At 46.1% G+C, this 19,834-nt stretch overlaps 1 protein-coding gene across 3 annotated transcripts in view; it reads left to right on the forward strand.

Annotated features, from left to right (window-relative positions):
- LOC110555288 (uncharacterized) overlaps positions 1–17,506 on the forward strand; it is a 39,646-nt gene extending 22,140 nt beyond the window's left edge. Inside the window, exons 8-12 of one of the 3 annotated variants that reach the window (XR_009592356.1) lie at positions 3,058–3,190; positions 7,637–7,743; positions 9,910–10,019; positions 13,778–16,978; positions 17,028–17,505. Coding sequence is in view for 2 of the 3 variants with exons in the window: in XM_060385468.1 (XP_060241451.1) it covers positions 3,058–3,190; positions 7,637–7,743; positions 9,910–10,019; positions 10,186–10,353 (518 nt within the window). In the remaining variant the exon portion in view is untranslated. Of the gene's footprint in view, positions 1–3,057; positions 3,191–7,636; positions 7,744–9,909; positions 10,020–10,185; positions 10,533–13,777 lie in introns of those variants that run through there. The other 2 variants (XM_060385468.1, XM_060385470.1) reach the window with 2 other exon arrangements.
- Positions 17,507–19,834: the final 2,328 nt, after the last annotated feature.

Raw genomic sequence — 19,834 nt, forward strand, 5'->3', positions numbered from 1 at the left:
GTATTCCTTTGAAAACAGGAAGTTCCCAGTTACAATCCTGAAATCACTACACTCCTGGCTCCGTCCTGGGGTGACAGCTGAACATGGAATGGAGACCTCTACAGGAAGGTGAAGAACCCCGTTTTGAATCAGCCAATACTCATCACATTTTGCTTTCTCTAATCCCACTGTGGATTAACGTTTCTTTCATAAAACCAGATGGTTGGCGGGAAACTGCATGTGCTTGTTGCAAAAAGGAGGGGGTTATTTTTAAACAACTTAAAAAAAATTTTCTTCCCACTAGTGGGAGGAATAGCTCCCACTAGGCCCAGGATCTACAGATAAGCACTGCAGAATGTGTGGAGCCGTGTGTCTTGCTGGACCCAAAGGAGACCAGATGAGGAGGGGGAGGACGAAGCTGTGTAGGACCACGCTGGTGCTGTGAACATTTCCACTTGACCTTTGGGGTCTAGCCCACAGAGAGTGCCCAGGGAAAGGAATGAGAGGTGTTATAGCTAGAAAGAAGGCTGTTCTAAGCAGCGGCTGTAATGGAATTTGGCTTTCTTTGTGGGATTTTAGCTGGGCTGTAGTTTGTCCTCAGCCGTTAATTGTCTCACGCAGGGCATGGCTCTTGCCGGCTGGTAATGGCCCACCTCGTGCCTCGTGAGGCATGGAGAGGGGCTGTGGTCTCGGACTCTGGGAGACATAAATTTGAGAGCTGAGGAAGAAAAGCTGTGGCGTGTGGTGTTAGCGTGTGGCGTGTAGCAGTGTGAAGAGACCAGGGAGACGGGTGGTAGGGCAGTTTGGAGCAGACAGATGGAGAGAAATGTTCGGGGGTTGGAGGGCAGCACCTTGGAGGAGACCGCTGGGTGCATTTGCCGTTGGCGGAGGTTGGTAGATCCCCCAGAGGGAGCTATTTCCGTCAACACCAGGGAGTCCAGCCTGGGGGACCTGCTGCAGATGTCACTGAGGAGGCTGGTGGGCCTCATATCAAGAGTCACGGACCTCAAGCTGGGCTGATATGACGGAATCACCTGCCAGGAGCAATATGACGGAATCACCTGAGGGAAGGTTTATTTCGGCTACAGTTTCAGAGAAGTCGCAGTCCTTCCTGGTAGAAGGTACAGAGCAGCAGGGGCGTGTGGCGGAGCTCCGCCCACAGCAGCCAGACCAGGACCAGAAGTGGGACTAGCTCTCCAGGCTGGTTTCCGGAGACATGTGACCGCCAGTGAGGCCCTTCGTCCGCAACCTCCGGAAACAGCACTCCCAGATGGGAGCCATGCGTTCAAACCCACGAGCCTTGGTGCATTTCACCGTCAGACCATGACAAGGAGCCAGGATGGTTTTGAGTATTTGTGTGTTTGTTTTGTTTTCTTTGGAGTACCGCTGTTTGCCATGCACTGTGCTTCTCGACAACTGGGCATTGAAAGGGCTTCCCAGCCAACCCTCACGATGATGCTGAAAATCTAACCCGGGTCCTCTGGAGGGGCAGCCAGTGCTCTTAGCTGCTGAGCTACCTCTTCACCCCACACCTTGCTCAGTTTTAGAGTAGTAAAAATAAGATTGAGTCAAAACAGGTTAGAGCGAATACAGCTGGGGCAGATCAAGTATGACCAGGGGCTGAGCGTGTTCCCATCCGTATTCCAAGGAATTTGTTTTCCGCCCAGAGAGAGGAGCTTGGTGTTGCTTTGGTTAAAGCCCGGAGGCAGGAATGCTGACCTGAGTGGCAGCGGTTCTTCCTGCCTTTTTTGGGAGTTCCTGAAGCTCAGGAGAGGTCCACATTCCAATCTGTTCCATGTGCTGTGGGCAGAGATGGTGTTTTCATTAGCTTCCTTGATGCTAGTTTTGGAGCAGTTGAGATAGTTTTCCCCCAGGGATGCGAGCTCTGCCCAGCCCGTCACAGGCCCAGCAGGCTCCCCTCTCCACAGACACACACTGACACGGAGCTGAAAAGAAGGTGCCGAGGGACTGACAGTGGCTCTCCTTGTGAAGCTGAGCATCTCTATAGGAATTTGGCCTTCATCCCTCGTCCCCCATCTTGGCTCAGGTTTTACGAACTGCTACTTTCTAGTCCGTGGAAACTGGGAGAAAGAAATGAGAGCCATTTCTTTCTTTCATTAGTGTCCAAGTCGCCAGGACAGAGACACGACTTTTAAAGGGATTTAGATTTGTGACCATTTCTTAGGAATGAAAAAAGTCATGTTCCGCTCATGTTCCATTCATGCTCATGAGTGGAGTCAAGATATCGGACTTTAAAACAACCGTGAGTGGTAAATGTTCTGATGATTTGGTTGTACTTGACAGTCTGGGAGGCATTCATTCATTCATTCATGAGCATTCAAGTATCTGCCACGTGCCGCGTACATAGAACATATGTTCCAGTATATTTGATGCTGATATTCTCCACACCTATCACCTGCTATCTTGGCCACGCTCTGGGCGCAATGACAAAATTTAGATGTTATTTATTCCAAATAAAAAAAAAATGAAGAGGTGGGCCGGTCTTCATCTGTAATCTCGGGCAAAATCCGTTTCATCTAGCGACCCAGCAGATTAGATTTATAGCCAAAGAAACCCATTAGACCTTGTGTGTATACACACACGCGCGCGTGGTGTGTGTGAGCGCGACTGAAGCTCAGTGGTCAGAGTGGAACCGCGGATGTCCTACCCTATTGCTCTCTGTCTTATTCCCTTGAAACAGGGGCTCTCACTGAATCTGGAGCTAAGCTGGCAGCCAGCAAGGCCCAGGAATCCTCCTGTGCTCTGCTTTGAGGTTACAGTCACATGGGCCATGCTCTCAGTGACCCAAACTATCAGTGACTATCTGACTCAGATGTAATTTGGAGCCCTAGGAGGTAAAGAGTGAAGGGGGGGAGGGTGTGCAGAATGAAGGTGAACCAAATCTAAAACCGGGACTTCCAAAACACCGTATAATTCTATTTCATTGATTGTGTTGCAAAATAAATCTATTCACAAATCCACTATGTAGAAACTTTATTTAAAAAATCAGCGTTAGCTGGTAATAATTAGAGGACCTATGGTCTGAAAGCAATCCCAACATTCTGATTTTTCTTGCAGGAATCAGGAAAACAGTTAAAACCTTGATGGAAGCCGGCCCTTGGGTAGTGGCGCTGCATCTGGCAGATAACTGCATAGACGGGACGGGAAAGGATGGAGAGCAGCTGCTGGAACTCACTCAAGCTTTAACATGGTGGGGAATAGGGAGAGAGCCGAACTCATTCACGTCTAAAACTAAAACGCTGAAGCTAAGCCGCACATGGCTGATCACAGATCTTTTAGTTCCGAGAGGGGCATTTGCCAGTCTTGGTCTTGGCACTTAGGCCCTGCAGAAATCTCATGAGGAAACTCGTATCAAAAGGGTGGCAAGAGTTAAAACATCCACGCGCCCGCTGCGTCCCTAAATCAGGATATAATTCAAAAACTGAACGCCGCTGCCTCAGGAGGAAAGGAAGCTTGCTCAGAAGTCATGTTGCTGGGTAGAGTCTTTCAGAGTCCCTCTGTGGTAGGCTCCTGTTCTGTTTCCTGTTTTCTCCCTCTTCCGAAGCCCATCCGTTTGCCTTTTTGAATGAGGATTGAGCATCTTACCCAGCATCTTACCTTGCTTAGCTTCTTTAGGTGTAGAGATTTTAGTATGTTTATCTTTTATTGTATGTCTAATATCTACTTATAAGTGAGTATATAGTGTGTCTTTCTGCTTCTGGGATACCTCACTCAGGACGATCTTTTCTAGTTCCCACCATTTGCCTGCAAATTTTATGATTTCCTTGTTTTTAATTACTGAGTAGTATTCCATTGTGTAAATATATCACAATTTCTGTATCCATTCCTCTGCTGAGGGACATCTGGGTTGTTTCCAGATTCTGGCTATTCAGGTCCTAAGATGCATAGCCAAACTTTGGGCAGAGTGCAGGGAGTCTTATGAAAGAAGGGGGAGATAGAAAGACCTGGAGGGGACAGGAGCTCTACAAGGAGACCAACAGAATCAAAATATCTGGGCTCCAAGGTTTTTTCTGAGACTGATACTCCAACCAGGGACCATTCATGGATATAACCTAGAACCTCTGCTCAGATGTAGCCCATGGCAGCTCAGTGTCCAAGTGGGTTCCCTAGAAAGGGGAGCGGGGCCTGTCTCTGACATAAACTCAGTGGCTGGCTTTTTGATCACCTCTCCCTGAGTGGGGGGGGGGGGGGGAGGCAGCCTTACCAGGCCACAGAGGAAGACAATGCAGACAGTCATGATAAGACCTGATGGGCTAGGGTCAGATGGAAGGGGAGGAGGACCTCCCCTATCAGTGGACTGGGGGAGGGGCATAGAAGGAGAAGAGGAAGGGAAGGCAGGATTGAGAGGGAACAAGGAAGGGGGCTACAGCTGGGATACAAAGTAAATAAACTGTAATAAAAAATAGGGCTAGAGAGATGGTTCAGCCATTAAAGGCTAGGCTCACAACCATAAATATAAATAAAAAATAAATTTATAAAAGCAACAACAACAAAAAAAGAAATCACTTTGCTGGGTTTGGTCAGCAAGCTACCCACCCTGACCTAATGCAGAAACATGGACCTATAATTCTCAGAAGCGTCTAGAAAACAGTGTTTCCTTGTCATATTTGTTTGTTTTGTTTTGTTTTTAACAACCTGAGGCAGCCCCCTACCCATCTCTACTGAACCCACACCTTAAGCAGACCAAGCCGTTGACAGGGCTTGCCACCACTGCAGAAACTGTAGGATCAGCAGGGCCGTGGGCAGCACTGCCTCTGTGGCCAGGGCCAAGCACCACAGGTGGCCAAGATCGCTGGGCACAGCAGAGGCCTGAGGCCTGCCTGAAGGCTGATGGGTAGCAATTTATTATCTCTGTAGAAAAAGATTCCTTCTCTACTGCTCTTGCTTATTCAAGAAGTGTCCCCTCCCCTCATTCTGTTTGATGACGCCACCTCTTTGGTATTAGGATGATAGTGTCCTTTAGTTCATCGGGGAACCCTTGACACCTGGAGCTTTCTCAGAAGGGCTTTCATTTCGTTTCGTGTTTTTATGTAGCCTCATTATGCAGCCCGTGCTGGCCTCAAATTCCTGGCCTTCCTTCTCAGCCTCCTGAACGCAGGGCTTTCGGGCACATGCCGCCACACTTAGCAAGGACCATTTTTAACCAAATCTCATTTTCAAAGCAGTATATGTTAGGCTGTTAGGCTGGCGTGGGGTCTATCTGGAATACACAAAGCCCTGGGTTCAACCCCCTACACTGGAAGGAACACATCAACTAGGCATAAGGCTCTTCTGGCTTTGTGGGATTTTGCATAACGTATTCTAGTTCGCTTCTTTCAAAGAATCTGTTTGTATACGTTGTCAAATGCTTTAGAATAACGTTATTCGTATTTCTTTATCGTCCTCTTCACAACTGTAGCAGCTGTGGAGGTACCGTCTCGTTCATGGACACATATCATTTTGCTCTTCTTGTCCTTTCGATTAGAAGCATCAGTGCTGCTGATCTCAGAGAAGCAGCTCTCTGTTTTCTTTATTCTTAGCGCTCTTAGGCTCTTACTTTCTCCTTTTTTCACCTCCTTTGTTCTGCTTACCATGGGCTTCAGTGCTTCCGTTTCCTCGTGTAAAATGATGGTGGTAGTTGTGTCTAATACAGGTTAAGTAAACCATGCATGCAAAGAGCTAGGCAGTGTTTGGGGATCTACTTCTTCCTTTGTCTAAATTAAGAGAAGAGCCACTCTGGACAAATGAGTGAAGAAGGCACCACCTCTGGCCGGTGGAGCAAACGAGGTCTCCTCAGTGTCCAGGCCTCTGGGACCGGCACTGGGCAGGAAACTGAGCTGGACCTCAGCCCCACTATGTCCTGGGGAGGCACCATTGCAGCACACAAGCCTTCAGTCCTGCGGTGCCCCCTATGGCGGCCCAGGCACAGCAAATGCACCGGTGAGATTTAGTTCTCTCCAGACTTCATAGAGTCACCCTAGATACAGAGCTGAGTTACCAAGTCCACCTTAGGCACTCCTGCCTGCCTGCCCTGGCCTCCTTTTCCTAGAAGCATCCCTTTTGTTTTATCTTTTAATCATTTTTAGACTAGTTTGCTTTTAATTTTATGTCCACGAACGTTTTGCCTATGTGAATGTCTGTGCACCACGTATATCCTGATATCCCTGGAGGTCAGAAGAGGGGTCAGATCCCCTGGAACAGGGGTTTCAGGCAGTCGTGAGCCACCATGTGGGAGCTGGGAACTGAAACAATGTCCTCTGCAAGAGCAACAACGGGCCATCTCTCCAGCCCCCAGTATCCTGTTCTTACCCATCTTGTCTGAAGAACGTGGACAGATCTGGAAGCTGAAGGTGCTCAGGCCCTAGGCAGATGACTTCCTTGAGAGCAAGATCTTTGATGGGAAGAGTTCTGCACTCAGGGCTGCACAGGCCTGGCTTCGGTTCCAGTTGTGCTGAATCCGTGGCAAGTGTGTACAATGAGCAGCAGAGTCAATGTGGCCCCTTTCGGGAGAGTTGTACCAATACAGAATGTGAGAGCCGTGGGGGCACGTGGCTTGCCCATGATCACGTGGTCAAGGAAAAAGCAGAGTTACCAGAAGTCCAGGTCTTTGCCTCAATGCCACCTCCCACACAGGGTGCCAGAGACATCTAAAAACCGGCCAGCAAAACACTGGCAGGCCAAGAATTTTCAACATCCCACCAAGAGATGAGGAAAATACAGTGGCCATAGGGCCCTGAACATTCCTGGCCTCTGCTGATGTTAGAAATCAAGCAGGCTAAGCCTAGAGTACTTGGGTGGGAGAAAGGTTATAGTGGTTCTGTTTTCACAAAGCTAAATCCACATGATTTCAAACCTTTATTTTTAGAGCTGCCTTTCTTAATTTTATTTGTTTGTTTGTTTATAATGTTGCCATAAGCCCACATGGTAGAATTAAAGAACCTTTAATTCCAATACTTGGGAGGAAGAGGCAAATTGATTTCTATGAGTTTGAGGCCAGCCTGGTCTACATAGAAAGTTTCAGGACAGACAGAGAAAGAGACTACATAGAAAGAGACCCCATCAAAAAAAAACTGGGACTGGAGAGATGGCTCAGTGGTTAAGTTCTTCTAGAGGACCTGGATTCAATTCCCAACAACCACACAGGCATTCGTGACTGTCTATAACTCCAGTTCCAGGGGGTCTGACACCCTCACACAGACATACATGCAGGCAAACCACCAATGCACATGAAATTTTAAAAATAAATAAGTAAAAAAAAAATAATATCACCAGATAAGGGTTGTTATTTTATTTGACATACTGAAAGTTATCAAGCCCTTACCAATCTCTCCAGTTGTTTTGACATTTTATTGGTGTATAAAATATAAATGACTAAGAAGTCTTCCATGTATGAAAGATTCCTGGCAGTAAAAACTTGAATCAGTTTCCCTAAGAGAAGCCAAATATTCCAAAGCAGAGAGGTTCATCCAGGACAAGCTGAGCTCAACACATCTCCAGTCTCAAGCCAGATCTCTGCATCAACTTGGGAAGGGGCAGGGAGGCCTGGGGGAGCCTGAAAAGAACAGTCATTCTCTGAAATTCTGGGCTGCCTTTCTTTGAGGGACCATGAGCGGTGCAAGGCACAAAGCCATTTTGTTTCCTTATTTTCTCTATGCAGCCTGATCCAATATTCTACTCACTTAAGGGAAATCGACCTTGGAAACAATGTCCTGGGAGAAATGGCTACAGTTGACATCCTGGAAGCACTGAGAGCCAGAAAGACAGGTGAAGTTTCATCTTCTCATCCCCGGGCCCTGAACTAGTGGCAAGTGCCCCGTTGATTTGGTCTGTTTGCTTGTGTTTAAATCACAAATCTGAACTGTGCAAGGAGCAGGGGCATTGTCACAGGCTAGCCACCGTGGGTTAACATTCCACTAGCCGTGCACAGAGCTCAAGAACGTTTGCAGTGTTGTGTGTGCCCTTGGATCCTTTAAGTAATGATGTTTATCTGTCTATATTTCGAGGCTAGTGTGTAGGTAGTCTTTCTCCTTCAGCGTGTGAAGTAGCTGGGCTCACAGCCTGCCGCCCAGCCTGGCTGGTTTTATTTCAATGAATTTTTCTCTATTGCTTTTGCTTCTTCTCTTTCCTTTCTTATTCTCCAAGAAAGTTCCCCCCCTCCCTTCTCTATTCTCCTCTCAGCCCAACCTAACATGATTTGTATAAAAATCAGCTGTAAAACTGAAGTGGCAACCATCCTAGGACCACAGCTGAGCTGGGTGCTGGAGAGCTGAGACAGGAGCCTTTCAAGTCTGAGGCCATCCTGGGCTACATAAGAATACTATGGAGACAGAGGGAGAGAAAAGGGAGAGAAATGAGTGAGGATCACGGTATACTTCTAAATCATTCAGGAGGGGGTTGGCTCTAACTGGCAGGCAGCACTGAGTGTCCTATGGCCATGTGACCCTTTGAAAATGAGAGAACCAATTAATGGTGACCATCCCTGGCCTCACTCTTAGCATGCATGATCAGAATTGGTGACAGCTGTTTTTACTGCCTTCACATGTTTTTAAATGGACAGATTTTAAAACGAAATTCAGCCTTGAGAAGAGTGAGGAGGACCCTGTTCTGGGGCAGGGAGAATTCACCAGCAGCAAATCCTGCCTTCATCATTTCTTGAGTAAAATGGTCACAGGTTGCATTTTTTTTCCTTGCTGGCACATTTTAAAGAGAATTACAGGGCGATTGTAGTCTGCTGTTGCTCCACTTCAAACTAAAGCCTTGCATCTTTAATGACCAATTAAATGATTCTCAGCTGTTTTTTTTTTTTCTTCAATTATCCTTTTCTTTTAGGGAAACAGAACACCCGCTTCTCGCTCCATTAGCGCTGAGATGGCGTTCAGCAGGATTGTTCTGTTAAGCCTATCTTTAAGTGCAGCAAGCAGAAGGCAGGTGACTGCTTGGCTTTTTCCTGGGCCGCAGTCCCGAATCACACTACCTGGCAGCAGAAACCCATTACTGGGCTGCAGGCAATCTCCCCGTCATTACTGCAGGGCAAGTAATGAGAGACAGCCTCTGGCAGCTTGACGGGAAAGAATTTCCACTGACGCGTCTAATTGGAATGGAAAATCTCTTACTTGCTTAGTAAATGGCTCAATTTACATAAATGAGGGGCTAATTCTGGAGTGCCCACCTGAAAATGCAAGCGCTCATTTAAACAGCATTAAAAAGCAATCTACGGCTCAAGAAATCAGCATTTTTGAAATTTAGTCTAAGTGTGCGTCATGAGCAGCCTTAATGCGTTTATCTCAGGAGCTGGGATCATTTCGGGCTGCTTCTGATGGAGGGCTTCAATTAGGTTGTTAGTCTGAACCCTGCGAATGGTCCTCAGAAAAGGGTTAGCTGCTCTGATCTCACGGGCTGACTCATTTGTCATTTAGCCCTAAAGGCATCGCTTTAAATCTTAAAGCCATTAGAAATATCAGTGGTTATAAAGACCTACTGTTCTTTTGGTGGTTTCTGTGTTGGTATTATTTGCAAGTCACCAAGAGAATTTCTAATTCTTTCACGAAATCAGACTTACTTGCTAAACTAGATAGATCGGTTCTCTTTGCCTTTATCTCTCCCCACCTTCTCCTTTTCCTCTGGCTGTGATTTGATTTTGATTTTGATTTTTTTTTTTTTTTGGCAGGATCTCTGGAGCCCAGGGTGACTTTGAGTTGGCTATGTATGTATGTATGTATGTGTGTGTGTATGTATGCATGTAACCGAAGCTGGTCCTCCCACCCCAGCCTCCGGAGCCTCGGGGTTGCAGCCCAGTAACCACGGCCTATTTTAGCAGGGAGTTCATGAGTCGACTCTAATGACGGAACCCCTACCGAGCTCCCAAACCTGAGAGCCCTCGTTCTAATGTGAGCCGTTCTGCTCACTCATGCTTCTGCTCTCTCTGCTCAGGTAAACTACCATCCTTAAAAATCACGGTCACTGCCCGTATCTCTTCGGAAACCTTCAGAGCTATTTGGAAACTTAGCAAGAAATCCAAGACCGGTAAAAAGAAGAAAAAGGTAAATTCTCTAATGTCTGTGTGGTTGAGCAGCCACCAGGGGGCGCGGGATGAGGCGTCTGCTAGTCTGGTGCCTTCGAGGCCAGGGTTTAGCGTCTAGGTCATCCGCCCCTGAACGGTTCTGTCAAGGAGTAAGCAGCAAGACAACAGCATCACCTCTCTCATAGATTTGTGGAAACTGGCCCCGGCTTCAACCCCTCTTCCCTGCCAAATGCGTGTTCCGGCAGGCCTCCTGCTGTAGGCCTGCAAGGAGCCTCATCTCGGCTCCTAGGCGCCCCTGCTGCCTCTTGGGAGATGATGATTTGCACACGCTCATTCTCCACTGCGTAAAATAGGACTTTTTTTTCTTCTTCTTCTTTTTTTAATGTGGCAAATATTTCACGGTACAGGAAGAAAACATGTTACGAAATGAGCTGGTTATAAGCGCTAGAGGATGACTTTTGATATGAAAATCAAAACGTATACACATGCATTTAAAAACCTAGACTGCGCTATCCCAAAATATCGGCGTCGTTACTACCATCCAGTGATTAAATATTCTCCGGTGTAGATTTGTGTGTGCTATAATTTTATTTGTTTATTTACCTACTTACTTACTTTCTATTGGGTGGGTCTTACCCTGTAAACCAGACTGGCCTTGAACTTGTGGCAATTCTTCTGTCTCCTTCTGAAACTATAGACACGAGCCGCTGTGTCTCTTTGTAGTTATCGCTGTTGTTTCTTCCTCATGTCTTTTTAAAACACAACACTTTCTAACACAAACAAGTTGTTCATGGGGGCTCCTACTATCATCCTAGTAACACCTGAGAGGCTGAGGCAGGAGAATTACCACAAGGCTAGCTAGCCTGAGCCATCTTGTGAGTTCAGGCCAATCTGGTATGGAGTATGAGACCCTGTCTAAGAAAATAAAACAAAAATAATTAATGGTGTTGTAAGGAGAAAGGGAAGGAGAGGGAGAGTTGGGAGAGACACTAACTGCCGGAAGTGGAAATCCAATAAGCCAAGCCGGCCGGGGACCAGCACTCAGGTCGGGGAACCAAAAGCAACAAGGACATGTGAGCGGTCAAGCCTGTGAGGGAATGAATGCCTCGGACGCAGCTGAAAGTCTGCACTTGACAGCCTCTAAAGTAATCATTTACGGGGCCCAAATAAACGCTAGCTGGCCCGATAGTGCAGTGTTGCTCACAACTTTGGTTTGGTTTTGTTGTTGTTGATGCTGAGATATGGTTTCTGTGTAGCCCTGGCTGTCCTGGGACCTGCTCTGTAGACCAGGCTGGCTTTGAACTCAGAGATCCACCTGCCTCTGCCTCCAGAGTGCTGGGATTAAAGGCGTGTGCCAGCACACCAAGCTACAACTTTGGTTTTAAACTTCTGCAAAGCTATTTTTTTATTTTTAACTATTTTTCAGCGGTGTTCCACAGAAAGGTAGCTGGAAATCATTCAATCCTACAATTTATGGCTGTGTGTTCTGACCTCTGGTTATTTTGTTTCATGGGTCCAGATCTAAAAAAAAGGTCATTATTCCTCATAAAGAAACTTAGTTTAATGTGTGCTGCATAATTCGGTGCTCTGATTATAGGCTTCTAAGTACTCGTAGAAAACAGAAGGGGCCCCAAACAAAAACACCCTGCAATCAACTAAAATGAGTATCATTCTCCTGCCTCCTTCTTTCTTTTCTTCCTGCCCCTCCCACCTTCTTCCCCCAGGTCACAGAAATCACCTGCCTCCCTTGTGCTGGGATTAATGGTGTATGTACATTTCACTCTGACCTCTCTCTTTCTTTCTTATTTGTTTTTTGCTGAGTTACCAGAGAGCAGAATGTTGGTAGAACACTTAGAGTTTAAATGAGCCGAATGGTGGTGGCCACAGCTTTAATCCCAGGATTAAAGCACTCAGGAGACGGAAGCCTCTGAGTTTGAGACCAGCCTGGTCTACAGATGGAGTTTTTAGGACAGCCAGGCTACACAGAGAAATCCTGTCTAGAAAAACAAAACAACAACAACAAAGTTTTAATGGGAGTTACTCTATAATGGACCAACAATGCCCCTACTAGATGCCAGGAGCCAACAAATAAAAGTCCAGTGCCAGAAATGGGCTACTTCTCTTGGAGTTGTTGGCCAATGAATTCCCATAGATGCTCAGAATTACAGAGTTCTGACCATGCTCTTGGTTGCCCTCCAGAACTTGGTCATGAGACCCTGTTGCTGAAGTAACCACATATTTGAGCCATTAGAACTTGGAGAAGTCAAGCTGGTACTGGCCTGGAGGCATCATCTCTACCGGCTAGTTTCCAAAGAGCTATGAGGGGGCTGTACATTCGACAGGAAGACAAAGGAGTCATCACTCTCACTTGGCTGTGAACCTTCCCAGCTACAATGATGGCCAGACATGCCCACTGGGGCAGTTGTGGCACAAATGTCATGGGAGTAACTAACCAGCTTCTGACTGGATTTGAGGCCCACTCAACAAGGTGAAACCCGTATCTGGCACCATTACTGGAGCCAAGAACCTGCCAATTGTGAGACCTACAGCTATTACAGTCCTAATGAACGTAGCATTAAGCCAACTCCTAAGAACCTGTTATGCTATCCTCACAGATTGGTGGTCTCCCAACCAACCCTCATCAGAAAACCTTCTTAGTGTAGTAGGCACTGATTAACACAGAGACAGCACAACTGACTACAAGGAAACTGTCTCCAGGCACAGAAGGGAAGCTGCACAACAGTTGTGACAGCAGGCCCAGGACTGTGTGCGCTCAAGCCAGACAAAATCCCAGCATGGAGGGAGGAGGTGTGCAGGAAACTCTAGCCTGAAGAGCTATTGGCAATTAATGGCTACTGGGAGAGGGAACGCCGGTTTTCTTTAAGGGTGTGGGTCCTAGTAGGTGGACCATGCAGTGGGTGGCCCCTCACCCAAGAGTGCAGAGGCAGCAGAAATGGGATTTGATAAGTGGGCAGGGAAGGACAACGGATCTGAAAGGAGTTAGAGGAGGAATGAATGTCATCAAAATGTGTTGTGTGAAATTCTCAAAGAACTTTAAAAAAATACCAAGGTAGATGGTTCCTGGGAAATTATGACTTAGGTTGGCCTCTATTCTCCACATATGCTCACACATGTGTGCTCCAGGACACACTGTGTGTGTACACACAGAGATAAATAAATGAATACATAAAAGCAGACACATACAAAAGTGCTACCTTGATCATTCTCAAAGGTCTTTGCTCTTTTCTGATGTAGTGGGATAGGGAGTACAAACCAAGGCATTTTTTTCTACATGACTTGTCCAGTACACTGAAACTTTTAATAGCAAGTTAGCATAGCTATCTACACCACAGAAGTCTCCACATACCAGAAAGGAAAGATACGGCAAGAACTGAATTATCTCGGTGTGTTGGTGCACATCTTTAATTAAAGCCTTTGGGAGATGGGATCAGAAGAATCAGGAATTCACAGCCAGCCTCAGCTAACATAGCAAGTTTGAGGCTGGCCTGGCTAAATGAGATCCTGTCAAGATGGAAGAAAGCATGTCTTAAACAAGAAAACTACCTGTTGTCTGTTTTGTTTGTGTTTCTTTTTTGAGACAGGGTTGCTCTGTGTAGCCTTGGCTGTTCTGGAACTCACTGTGTAGACCAGGCTGGCCTCAAACTCACAAAGATCACCTGCCTTTGCTTTCTAAGTTCTAGAATTAAAGGTGGGGTCCACCATGCCCAGAATTTATTATTTTCTTAACTCACGACTTCCTGATCATTTTTCCCACAGGTAAAAATCTGAATACAGATGCCATTTTTCCAAATGGATGTCACCTGTTTCCATGTCCAGACTGACATAGCTACAAAGATACTGCTTGTTGAACACAAATATTTTTCATTGCCGTCACTCCTGTTTTGGGTTCTAAAATTCATTAAGACCACTTAGGAGTACCTCTCTTCACACAAATCAGTCTCTTAGCTGTGGGTTTCATTCTGCACCTGCTGCCACTAAGCCACCAGGAGAAGGCCAAGGCTTCACTGGCAACATCATGACTGAGAAAGGCATTACTTCTGGAGACCCACTTATCAGCGACGGCCTACCATGGGGAAGACTCCTTGCCTATCTTTCCAAGGAGCATCTAACTGTAACAAGCCAGTGCATGCCATGACGGTGAAGATGCCTTGTGCTGGGTACCAACTTGATTGAAGGTTGATGACAAGAAGCAGAGAAGGAGAGGACACTGACAAAATTGATGAATGGGAAAATTCAAAAAGTAATTGGTTTTGATAACAAAGTGGGGCTTAGGACTGTTGAAACAGGACCTAAAATCATAAACCCTAAGGAATTAAAGTCAAACCCAGTGTGGTGGCACAGACCTGCAATCCCAGAGGCTGGGAGTAAATTTAAAGACAATCCAGCTATATAGGGAGTTCAAGGCCATCCTGGGCTACATGAGACCCTGTCTCAAATACAAAAAGAAAGAAAGAAAGGGAGGAAGGAAGGAAGGAAGAAAAAGGAAGGAGAGAGGAGAGGAGAGAAGAGAAAGATGGAAGCAGTCTGAGCCTCTGTTGTCTTAGCAGCAGCAGCAAGAGATGATAAAGACAGATAACAATGGAATATTCTGGTTTAAAACAAACAAAAACAAACAACAAAACATGCTAGCACACTCGTGTAAATCCCAACACTGAAGAAGCAGGAGCAGGAGGATTGCTGCAAGTCTAAAGCCAGCCTGGTCTATAATGAGTTCCGAACCAGCCTGAGCTCACACCAAAGCCCTATCTCAACCATAAGCCCCTATAAGAAAAGCAGAATTACCCATGCTGGGGAGGGGTGACGGAATCCCCTGGGGCCAGCGGAGGAGGTTGCATCATGGGGTTCACTGAGTGGGCGTTCTTCACATTTCCTGACTTCTGTTTTCCCGAGTCTTCAGAACAGTGTCACTGGTACAGAACGGGCAGAGAGGAGAACAGCAATTGTTCTTCCCCCAGTTTGGCCAAACTGTAAGTAAACCTGTCTTCCTTTACTGGTGTCTGTTTCAGATTTTATTTTATTTTTTTAATGAAGCAGCAGATATACGGACCTAGGTGCCTAGCAACACATGACAACCCTGTGCAGGTACAAAACATGAATAAATAAAAAACAACCCATTTATCTGACATAATACCAGCAACATTGAGGAGTCAGAGGCTGGAGGATCTCAATGAGTTTGAGGTTAGTTTCTCTGCAGAGCAAGCTCCAGGCCAGCCAGAGTTACATGGTGAGACCCTATCTCAAAAAATAAAAATAAAAAATTGAAAATGTAGATCTTTATAAATAGATCTCAGTAAAGGGAAGGAGGAAGGGAAGGAGAGGGAGAGGGAGACATTCTTGGATTTCTCTTGCACATGAGAAATAATGTGAAGAAAGTTATGCTCTTTATTTCAAACAGACATAAACACAATTATAAATATGGCCGTTAAGAAAGTTTAGAGACGGTGGCCATTTCTGCCATCATTACTCTTAATTGTCAAATCTGCTGGGATTTGGAAACACACCTCTGGGTGTGACTAGGTGGGTGTTTTCTGAGAGCCTTAACTGAGGCAGGAAGTCCCACCCAAAATGCGAATGAGACCATCCCATTGGCTAGAGGCCCAGACTGAATGAAAATGGAGACAGAACGCTGAGCAGCAGCCTCATCTCTTTACTCCTGACTGGATTCCCCACTCCCCTCCCCGCACCGCCGTGCCCAGCTGGCCTCATGCACCGGCTGCCGAGCACTGCCACTTTTTCTTCCTTTGAGTTCCCTCGGTTAATCATCTTGTCAGAAAGACAAGAAAAGTAGCTGGTACAATTTCCTTAAGGACACCACCCTAGATCTTTTCTAAATGAGGCAACCTAGAAACTGTGCGCCACCCTCCAAATGCCAGCTAGTTCATGAGAGATAGAAGAGGTACGGTTTATAGATGATAATTAGGGTTTAAAGTCTTCTGTGTCCTCACAGTATGGTACAGCTGAGAAGGTTATGCACTCAGCCATTAGAGCAGCCAGAATTTTCGATGAAAAACCTTCTGGTTTTCAGCTGTGCAAGTCAGTTAAGCTCACTGTTTCCTGATTTGTCCTTCTGTGAAATACAAATTAAAAAAATAATGATAATAACTGGACTTGGTGGCTGGCTATTAGATTTCTGAGACAGTGTAAAGAGGCAGAAGGCAGAAAGAGACCAGAGGCAGAGACCAGGGAAGAAGTCCAAATCCATTCGGGCTGACTTTGGATTCTGGCCTCCAGGAAAACTTCTGCCACCATGGTGGCATAGTGTGTGTTCCTTGTGTATGTGTGCACTTTTCCCCTGGCGCTGGATTCAGTCTAGGGGCCTGTGCTTGCTACATAAGCCCTCTACCTTCTCAAAGGGTTTCCTTGCACCGTGTGGAGAACAGCCAGCCAACTCAATAATCAAATGCCGTTACATTTGGGTATTTTGTCTTGTTTTCCTAATATGGTGGGATCCTCAGTGCACCAGCCACTAGGACTATGTTGACCCATAGACCCTTGAGAATCAATGGATAAAGAGTTGTCTTTGTTTTGAGTCACAAAGTGTCTTATCTTTACAAAGCAATGTCTCCCCAATGATCTCAACAGTCATAAATCTCTTCCTCGGGATTTTACAAATGTGGGAATATTGATTCCAGTTACCAGAGAAAACAACACAACTATTGTCACAAAACTCTGATGTCTCTCCTCTATTCTGTTTTCGTGGGTCTAATAATAGATTTTAAAATGCCACATGCACTCAATAGATCTGGTATAAAGAGATTTATTATATGGAGGAGGAGAGAGACAGACAGTGGAAGAGCATAGGAGAAGAGAAAGAGGGGGATTGGAGGGGGGACCTGACAGAGAAAAGTCAGAGGCAGCAAGGAAGGGGAGAGAAGCTGAGTTGGAGAGAACTGGTGGGAGTGGCAGACGGGTTATATCTGGAACACTTGGCCCAAGTGGTGACATAGGATGCAGGTGGTGACATAGGACATTGTCAGGCTCCTAAAGGCCCCTGAGGGCAGGCCAGTTGAATTACCTGAACAACAACTTAACACTCCCTCCCCCTTTTTAATTAACAAAAATGAGGAGCCAGGGAGGGGCAGTGAGTCAGAATGAGGACGTTGGACTGCTTCTCATGCAATGTACATTCATTGGAAGCATCTCTTGGCTGCCAGGGTAGAGGGAGAGACAGACAGACAGACAGACAGACAGACAGACACACACACACACACACACACACACACACACAGAGAACCAAAATGTCCAGATCATATGGTAAAGGAGAAGGGGAAGTCCCTTCCTGGAAATTTCAGGGTAGAGGGCAGGGGTATGCCAGCCATGCCCTGCAGCAGATAGGGACAAAGGAATGCTGGGAGAACCTGGAGCTGTTTGTCCCAGTTCTGAAACACACCATTCCAGCCTTTTGTTGATAATAAATGCATAAGGAATAAAGAAATCGAATCATCTTTGGTTACTTCCTGCTGACACTGGGGCAGCAACGGTGGGCCAAAAGGCTGAAATGTTGGCCAAATCCAGGAAGAGCAGGCTGTTTTGCTACTCTTCAGGATCGGTGGGAACATCTGTGGCTGGGAGGGAAAGTACAGGTCTGACTTGGTTTGGTCTACAAGGTTGGACTGGAGCACCTGTGGGTAGCTGCTTTGGCGCCGTCTCAGGTGTAGGAAATCTGGCAGGATAGCAGAACATATATATGGGCAGAAGACAAAGTTAAGTAAGTTAGGGAGAAAATTCCTTTAGGTGTACATTTGAAACTTGTGTGAGAGTGAAAGTGCGAAAAAGCTTGAACATAAGGAACATCCTTCCATTTATCTGATCCTGTTTTGGATCTGTCATCTAAGGGAAACTGAGTCCAAGTTTGATTGCAGAGACATATAAGCTTGGAAGCCCTTAAAGCGGGCACTAGGTGTAGGGATCTGAAATTCTCCAGAAGGCATCCCAGAGGGGAACCTGGAGGACAGGCAAATGGACCGTCCCCATGGGGAGGTAGAAGTCAGTGATCTGTGTGTCCCTGGCCTGAGCAGTCTTGGGGTGATGTGTTCAATTAACTGAGACCAGAGTCTGAGTGGTTTGTGTGGCTTTTGTTGGGCTATAACACTAACAATGGGATCCATTTATCTTTCCTAAAATTCATTTCCCACAGTGCCCTGCGGTGTTTAGTTTCTTGTCAACTACCTAGGTGGTTGGTTTCTTGACACAAACTAGGGTCATCTTGGAGGAGGATGAAATGACTCCATTGACTTTTAGCTAAGTCTGTGGGGCATTTCCTGGTTTAATCATTGATGAGTGAGAGCCCAGCCCACTGTGGCAGGTGGTTCCCCTGGGCAGGTGGTCCTTCCTAAGTTGTCTAAGAAAGCAGGCTAAACAAGCCTGGGGCACAAGCCTGTAAGCAGCATTCCTCGTGGTCTCTGCTTCAGTTCCTGCTTCCAGGTTCCTCCCCATCCTGAGTTCTTTCCTGCCTTGGCTTCTCTCCATGATGGACTGTGATCCAAATGACAAGGCAAACAAACTGCTTCCTCCCTAAGTTGCTTTTGAACATGGTCTTTATCATAGAAAGCAAACTAAGACTCCTCTTTTTTTAACCTCCATTTCCCTTATTCACCTGGTGTACAAACTTCAAATCCGGGCTGCTTCTTATCTTTTCTTCTGTGAATTCTACTTGTACAGATGAGACGCCTGTCTTTTCTCTTGCTAACCTTGTCTGTGTAATTCACAAGGACTGAATTTAAGAGGGCCTGGAGAGTTTTTCCTCTTCAACCACAGGAAAGATTGTTTTCATAAAGATGAATGCCAGGAAGGAATGAGGATCAAAGAAATAAACAGCGGAAACATTCCCTTTGTGATAGGAATAAGGTTTTTCCTGAAGGGCTTAAACATGTTTGCATTAAAAAAAAAAAAAAGTCTCTAAAATGAAACCAAGCATCTCTTCAACGTTCTGAACCAAGGAATGCAGACTCTTCCACTGAAGAAGTGAAGTGGAAACGCTGTCCTGTCCCAATTCCGTTTGTATTTGCTTAGACAGTCCTCAGTCCTCTCCCTACCCATCTCCATTCCCACAACGGCCACATCTACCCTACCCATCTCCATTCCCACAACGGCCAGATCTACCCTAACAACATGTCTTGAGATTTCCATGGCCTTGACCATGGTCCAGCTGCATTAACCAAAACAATTAAACTAAGTCAAAAACGGTTTTCATGTTATAGCTGAAGCAATCACCATGTTCTGCCAGAAATGAATGTTTCAAGGTTACTCTGTCATCTAACTTTGATGTGAGTTATGATCTTTGTGGTTTTTGCCTTTAAAAACACTCTACCCCTGAGCTTCAACACCAAGAGATTCTGAGGCATGAGCTGGATCTCGTCACCAATAAAAGACTCATGTAATTTATTTATTATTTGGTTTTTGGAGACAAGATTTCTCTGAATAGACTTTGCTGTTCTGAAACTCACTCTGTAGACCAGGCTGGCCTCGAACTCACAAAGATCCGCCTGCCTCTGCCTCCCAAGTGCTGGGATTAAAGGTGCACACCACCACCGCCCAGGCTGATTTAAGAACTTTTCACTGGCTTAATTAGCACCATCTGTATCTTTTTCCAGTGGGGTATTACAGAAGCAGGTGTGAGGTCCAGGGCATGCATGGGGGTGTCTGCACCCCTCTCCAGTTGGTAAGAGTAAGGCTAGCAGCTGACCTGAGCCGAGCCAGGCATGAAGCAGGCATGTTTGTTTTGCTTTTTTTAGTCGCCCGCGACCACCAATAGTAACCACCTGCACAGGAGTCTGGGAATTAAAAGAGACAGAGAACAGGAAGAAGTGACGC

This window comes from Meriones unguiculatus, chromosome 6 (genome assembly GCF_030254825.1).
Source record: "Meriones unguiculatus strain TT.TT164.6M chromosome 6, Bangor_MerUng_6.1, whole genome shotgun sequence".
In the NCBI taxonomy this organism is placed as follows: domain Eukaryota; kingdom Metazoa; phylum Chordata; class Mammalia; order Rodentia; family Muridae; genus Meriones; species Meriones unguiculatus.